Raw genomic sequence first — 7,188 nt, 5'->3', positions numbered from 1 at the left:
AGCCCTTCCCCTGCCGGGTTCTCTCTGCTCTTTACCATGTGTCTGCCAGCACTGGCCAGGCAGCCAGTCTCACACCTCTTCTCCCACACAACGCCCCCCTCCCCCGACTGTCTTCTTATTTAGAGAAAAACAAGATTATAATGGTGAGTGATGAGATGATCTAAATTGTACAGCAGGTGAAGTGAGTTCTGCGGGAAGCTCCTTAGGAAGATTTTATTCCCTTGCCACTTAGCAATATTGGTCCTTGCTGACACTCAGATCTGAGCCAGACGGGTGGTACTGATGCCTCCGGCACATGTCTATGAGGCCTTCGTATTTATGCAGTTATGCCCCCAGAAAGTGAGAGTGTGTGCAAATCTATTCATGCAGCCAAGTGCTAAGCCATGTCTCCCTGCATGCTTTTGAAGCTTGGTAATCCATAAGGGACTGCCTGATTAAAGAGCTCATAGATATTAAGCAACTGTAAAAGGAAATACAATCAGTGCTTATTTAACAGGTAAATTGGAGGGGATTTGTGACATGAACATTCCAGAATATAGCTGAAAGAACATTACACAGAGAGATGGAAAGGGAGATCAGTAAATATGGGTACTGATTTAGATGAAAGTGAAGTGAAAGTGAAAGTTGCTCAGTCGTGTCCAACTCTTTGTGACCCCAGAGAGTATACAGTCCATGGAATTCTCCAGGCCAGAATACTGGAGTGGGTAGCCTTTGCCTTCTCCAGGGTGGTGGTCAAATTTCTTTTTATCCATCTCCTTTACCTTTTCCCTCCCTCCCTCTTTCTCTTCTCTTCTCTCTCTCCCTCCCCTCCTCCTTTCCTTCCTTCCTCTCTCCCTTCCAAAAACCTTTCTCAAAAGAAATTGTATTCACAAGTCCAATGTGTAAAACAGATGAAAATGGAGCTACTCATGTCCAATGCGAGGGCTGAAACCTCACTGATTTGGCCACCCCAGTATTCTCAATATGATATCAGAGGCATTTCCAAGAAACTTCATGAAACTTCCCAGCCACAAGAAACAAATTTACATCACAATTGGAACTAGACAGTTTCCAAGATCTTACTCAGAACCGAGAAAAGAAGAACCATTTTCTCTTAAAGATGAAGACACCAAGGTCTATAAGAGTCAAGTGACTTGTCCAGAGCCACACAGAAAGTGCTAGAACCAGAGCAAGAACCCAGTCATAATTCAGTGCTCCTGCCACTCAGAAATAGTTTGGGATTGTGGTCTGAATCTTGACTCACCTAACTACCAGATGTGTAACCTTGGAAAGATATTCAACATTTCCATGGTTCCTCATTTGTAAAAGGAGGTATCACAAGTGTCCCCACCTAATGCTTCTGTGAGGATTCAATTAAATAAGGCATGAAGAGGACTCAAAACCTTGCTTAGGGTGTGTGGTAGGTGCTCAAAAATGTTAGTGGTACAATAGCACCCCCCATCCCTTCTCAGTACTATAACTACAGAACATTAGAGTCACAGTTATGCCTGTTAATCTTGACAGAACACATCACACAGACAGCAGACAGAGCCGGTCAAGGCGTGTCCAGATCCTCCGTAGCATGGAATGGACAATTGACAGTAAAGCATAGTTGAGGACTAAATACAATAAAGTCTGGAAAATGCCATCGCTAACTCCCCATGTATATATATAGCATTGAGTAAAGGTGATGAGAAGAGCCGACTGACCTGGGAGAGATGTCACATCCTTGCTGCATGAAGGCTCCCAGGGAGAACCACAAGCTGTTGAATATCCCAAACTCATTGGACTGGTCGCTGGTGGTTTGGTCTCGCCCTTCCTCAAACTCTTCGCTGTGCCATTCGTAGGGGCTGAAACGGCTGACCAGGAAAAGGACGACGCTCACTCCAATGTAGGCGAACACAATGCACATCCAGATCTCATAAGCCAAAGGATCCAGGAAGGAAAAGACCCCCGGTTTGGACTTCTGTGGCTTTTTTATCATGATGGAGATCCCCAGACTCATAAACGGCTTGGAGAAATCGATCACCTCTTCCCGGACCAAGGTGATAGTTAAAGGGGCAACAGCCACATCTGCTCTCTGCAGAAAATATCGGGGAGAGAAGAAAATGTGCACTTTAGTTCATCAGCCCTCTGTTCCCTCATTTTCCTCTTCATTCTAATATTCTTTTGTATCTAAAGGATGTGAGAGGAAGAACCTCAGAAATCCAACTCCTCCTTGTCTCTGTGAAATATTTACAATAAATGGTTGATCAGCTCAATATCTCACAGGAGAGATTATCCTGCTCTTTGACAGTTCTAATTGTTAGGGGTGACTTCCTCACCTTATGGAAGGAAGGGGGCTCTTGTAATGTCCCTTATTTTTTTTGCCTACCCAGCAATCATGCCTTCTTCCCCTTAAAGAACTACTCCTGCTCCACTGCCTATCCTCCGGTTCAAGTGGGGCTGATAACCCTTATTATAGGTGAAGCACATCCCCCAGATCTGGCCATTAGTGTAGTCCACTCCCCTGGCTACAGTGGTTCATTCAAGGATGGCACAAGACCCGAGTCTCTTTCATGAGCATGAGCCATGAAAGTCAGGGTGAGAGATGATCCATGATGAAATAACTTGGGTGACCCTTAATTCATGGCTTATCCTGCTATCCCTAGGAACATGGTAGAAACATGTGCCAAAATACTCTTTTGTTTGTCCCCAGGAACATGAACCAATCCTTCTGCTTGCCTAAACCAGTTGGAGTTGGGGTACTTTTACCTGCGACCAAGACAGTCCTGGCTAACAAGATAGATAGTGAAGCAAGTTTAACTCAATAAATATTTATTGGGCACTCATATGCAAGCCCTAGGCTGAAAAGAAAACTGATCTCTACAACTAGTAAAAGTTGGTACACACACACACACACACACACACACAAAGTAGTTTCCCAAACTACAGGGTAGATTGGATACATGCTAGATACTGTGAGATATGTTTTGTATCTGAGAGATGCAAAGTGCTACAGGAAGTCAGGAAGGAATTAATTCTGTCTGGGGAGGTCAGGGACTGCATCCTCAAAGAGGTAACATATACACTGACATTGAAGAGGGAGTAGGATTTCAACAGGTTGCTCGGATACAGAATACATTCCCAGAGGAGAGAATCATGTGAGGAAGACCTGGCAGAGAGAATAAAGTAGTATCACAACTATTTTTTTTTCCAGGAAGACTGCTAAGAAGTGCACAAATAATTCAGTTTTTAAAATTCATGTAGATAAACATAAAATAGTTGCAAGAAATGTTCATCTTTGGGCATACCACACCAGCCTTGCTCTTCTTAATGGTAGGAGCACTGGCATCTATGCTCTGAAAATCCACTGTTCTCCTGGCCTGAGATTAAGCGATCCTGGAAGTCTAACGCGGTTCCATGGAGGGATGCCATGACATTCACTTTTGAAATGACAGGCATGTCTCTGCAAGTCTGTTCAAGGCAGGTGGCTTTCTCTTATGATGCCACGTAACAGTCCAGATGTGAGGCTGCAGACTGATGCTGTCCAGACCCCAGCCACACCTAGCTGCCAGCTGGTATTGCTCAGGAGGGGTTTCCTCTGGTTATTCTCATTGGATGGGATTTTTGAGAAGGCATTTTAAGTGGAATAAAAAGCCTGGCTTTAGAATGACTTAAATTTCTCACTTAGAGAAAGAAACTTTCTGTAAAGCAATGTGGGATTGAGTATATGTCTCAGCAATTCTGTTTTTTCCCGCTAACACCTACTGCCTAAATCTTGATACTTTTTACAAACACTTACAAGCCATTGCCAGGGAGACAGTATCTCCTTTTTTCTCATAGGTAGAAAAGGAATAGGGGAGAAAAGTCTTTAGAAATGACTCGGGGTGAATAACTACAAGTTACCCAAGAGGGAGGTGGGTGAAGACCGGCTTCAAAGATGGTAAAGGGAATTGAATGGATTTGTCTTATGCCTCCAGATGTGAGTTAACAAAAGGGACTGTGACCTGGAAAAAAATCACAAAACCAATCATCTTAGTTCTTATTTAACTTAGCAGTTTCAAGATTTGTTCCATGTAACATTATTTGTGGAAGGATGTAACTAATTATAATATAAAAATTAACATGAATTTAAACTGGCAGGACTTTTCAGAACCTTTAGCAGACTACTGTGCACTGAGAATTTCTAAGAGGGGTAAGCAGATTTAGTATTTCCAAAATTCTTTGTCTGTTGAGCCCCAAGCATCAAAACACACCCATATGCATAGGATACACACGCAGTGGGAAATGCAGTGACATCATTTTGCAGATAGGAGCCCAGGTCCAGAGAGAGAAGGTGGTTTGTGCAAAGCAGCACAAGTTTTGAACAACAAGTTTTAGCTTGTTTGATGTTGACTGAAAGGTCTTAGGAGTTGATTTCCAGCATCTGAGGAAGTCACTGGACCTTTGCAGGATCACTTATAGGCACGGCTCATCTGGGAAAGTAGACCTGCCTTCTTGGCTTTGTGACTCACTGACCATGTGCCCTCGAGTGAGACAGTTGTCCTTATGAATATCAGTTTCCTCTTTAGAAAAAGAGGCATAATAAATTTTGCTTTATCTACTGGACAGCAGTGTTTTGTGAGAGTCAAAAGAATTCAAATACGTGAGCACCGTGAACCGTGGGCATTTCACAGGTGCTCAAAATTATTTTCTGAAACTGACATCTTGAGATAGTGATTCTCAAACTTGAGTGTGCAGACATCAGAAGCACCTTGGGGGTTTTTTAAACCACAGATGGCAGTCTTTCTAGATCACTGGGTCTGGGGAGACCTGAGAATTTGCATTTCCAGCAAGTTCCCAGGTGATGTTGCTGCTGCTGGTCCAGACTTAGAGAAACACTGACCTAGGAGATCCCCAAATCAAATATGTCTGGAAAAAATCTTGGGAAAATAGTAAACATTGTTGATGTATTAGGTAAAAGCAAAAATGGGAGAAAACCATCAGGGATAGAGAGCCACTCTGAGCCAGGCCCTGTGTAGGGAAATACTCCCCACCCAGCCCTGGGACAAAGAACTCAGGGGAACCCCGGGAGGAGATCAATGGCTCGCAGGAGTCATGTTGCTAGTGAGCAGGCAGAGTTGGAATTCAAATCTGGATTTGTGTATGTGTCTCCAAAGTTCACTCTATTTCTGCTTCATTAAGACAAAGAACTGGCCAGAAAGTCATGGCGACCCAGGCACACAGCCGTGCCTATGCAATAAGCAGAGCCTTCATTTGTAGCCTGTGGTATTTGAGAATGCACTGTGGCTATTCTCATCACTTGTGTCCTTTGCCCAACTGCCTAGTCTCCCTGGCTTCAGTGTCCTCATGGATAAAATGCGGAGAGTAATCACATCCACCTTCTGGGGTTGTTATGAGGAGTAAGTGAAATAACTTGGGTGAAGTATTTAGCACAGTGCCCGGTATAAGCAATGTGTTGAAATGCTACTATTACCATGGTGCATAAGAGCAAGAATGAGCAAAGGGAAGGTGAGACACCCTGATTGACTTAGCTTATTTGAGAGGCACAGAAAGAAGAAATCTGGAGCCCTCCAAGTAAATTTTTTTCTGACCTTGCTGGTCATTTGTGGCTAGAGATGCCTCCTCAGACCCCTCTATTCTTTCTTAGATGGGACAGACAAGGAAAGCCAAACTGAAAATGCCCTCAAGAGAGGGCATCCATTTGGGCCCATCATAGAGTCTTCAGAATACAGCTGTAACTGGGCAGAGGGACAGGCCTGGTGGAGGGGAGGGAACAAGAAAGACTGGCAGCTGAGGCACTCAGAGGTGATTTCTGTCACTGATGAGCCAGTGGCCCATGGCTGATGGCTGTGTACTGGGGGGCTTCCCCTCAGGATAATCATACTGTTGTTCAGCCCAGATCTTGGGCCTTTTACTGAAGGAACCAGATTACATTGGGTGAAGGTGAAGATGAATTCTGGTGGAGGTGAAAAGTTCACAGCAGTTGCCATGGGGATGACCTTAAGAACTTGGTGGAGGTTCCCATGGAAACCAGCTTCCCAATGCAGCATTAACCATCTAGATCTTCTATCTTTCATTGATGATACTTCCCCAAAGCGAGAGGCAGCAGAGGAGAGAGAAGGTAGAAGCACAACCTCCTTAACTCATTAACCATCTTCCCAGGTCATATCAAAAGCCACCTTCTTAGAAAGACTTTTCTTTATTCTATCTCTTTCTTCTTTGAATTCCCTTTTTATGGCTCTTATGGCCATCATGACTCTTATTTCCTCGATCTGAGACAATGAGATTTTAAAAGCTCCTAAATGGTTGCTTTATCCTGACCAGAACTTCTTACCATCCTGGGGCTCGGCATTTGCTTCTGTTCAAAGCCCTAGGCAGGAGTCTTTGATTTCTATGAGTGAAGCTGTGGTGGTGCCTTTCCTGCACATGGCGGCAGGATTCTTCTTTTATTGCCTTTTGTTGTTTCTCTACTCGAGTATCTTCATGATCTTTCAGAGCCTGCTGAGTCAATCCACACCCTTTCCCTTATCATTTCTTACTCAATCTTGTCACTGACTACTCAACTGAAGCCCTCTACAAAAAATCATCAGTGTTTTCTCATTCTTCTTTCACAACTTATTTCTATCACCATCTTACAGTTTATACTATAGACATTCCTGGGCTGCCTTTCTCTGTACCTGGACATGGCCGCTTTCCAGGTTACGCATCTTTCTCGTGGGCTAGACCACCTCATGCTGGCCTTCTGCATGGACCTTGATTCTTTGCTATATTACCAGTCTCTCTCGTTGTCTTTTCTATGTCAGAAAATGCCAAGTTCCTTGGGGACAGGGATCAGATCTTTTACTTCTCAATGGTTCCTTAAATAGTTAAAACAATTCAGAGCATTCAGTGACTTCCCCAAATGCTTCAGTTTATTGAAGGTGTTATAGCAATTGTGTGTGGTCTTATTTCAAGGGTAGGGAATGGAGTAGACCAATCCCTATTCACAGATAACAAGTGTACAAGGCAAGGTAAGCCATAATAGAAGCAGAAACTAAATCCTACGGTGAAGGCAAGAAGAGTTAAAAAGGGTTCTCCCCGTACCTTTTATGGGGAGAATGACACCTTGGAAAAAGCAGTATGTGATACAGGTTTGGGGGGAAGGGTAAGATTTTAGAGGGGCAGAATGGAAGCAGGCACCCTAGAGAACAGAGTGACTTGGGGTGGCTTGGCTGAAATGGAAGG

At 43.9% G+C, this 7,188-nt stretch overlaps 1 protein-coding gene across 3 annotated transcripts in view; it reads right to left on the bottom strand.

The window, feature by feature from the left end:
- The window catches only part of GRIA1 (glutamate receptor, ionotropic, AMPA 1), a 349,138-nt gene that overhangs the window by 90,171 nt on the left and 251,779 nt on the right, over window positions 1-7,188 (bottom strand). For all 3 annotated transcript variants that reach the window (XM_010829379.1, XM_010829378.1, XM_010829380.1), the window contains one exon: window positions 1,689-2,059. In XM_010829379.1, the coding sequence (XP_010827681.1) occupies window positions 1,689-2,059 (371 nt within the window). The remainder of the gene's footprint in view (window positions 1-1,688; window positions 2,060-7,188) is intronic.

This window comes from Bison bison, unplaced genomic scaffold, assembly GCF_000754665.1.
Source record: "Bison bison bison isolate TAMUID 2011002044 unplaced genomic scaffold, Bison_UMD1.0 scf7180017864505, whole genome shotgun sequence".
NCBI classification, from domain to species: domain Eukaryota; kingdom Metazoa; phylum Chordata; class Mammalia; order Artiodactyla; family Bovidae; genus Bison; species Bison bison.
Note: the sequence above shows the minus strand (reverse complement) of the source record. Positions and strands in the feature narration are given on the sequence as shown.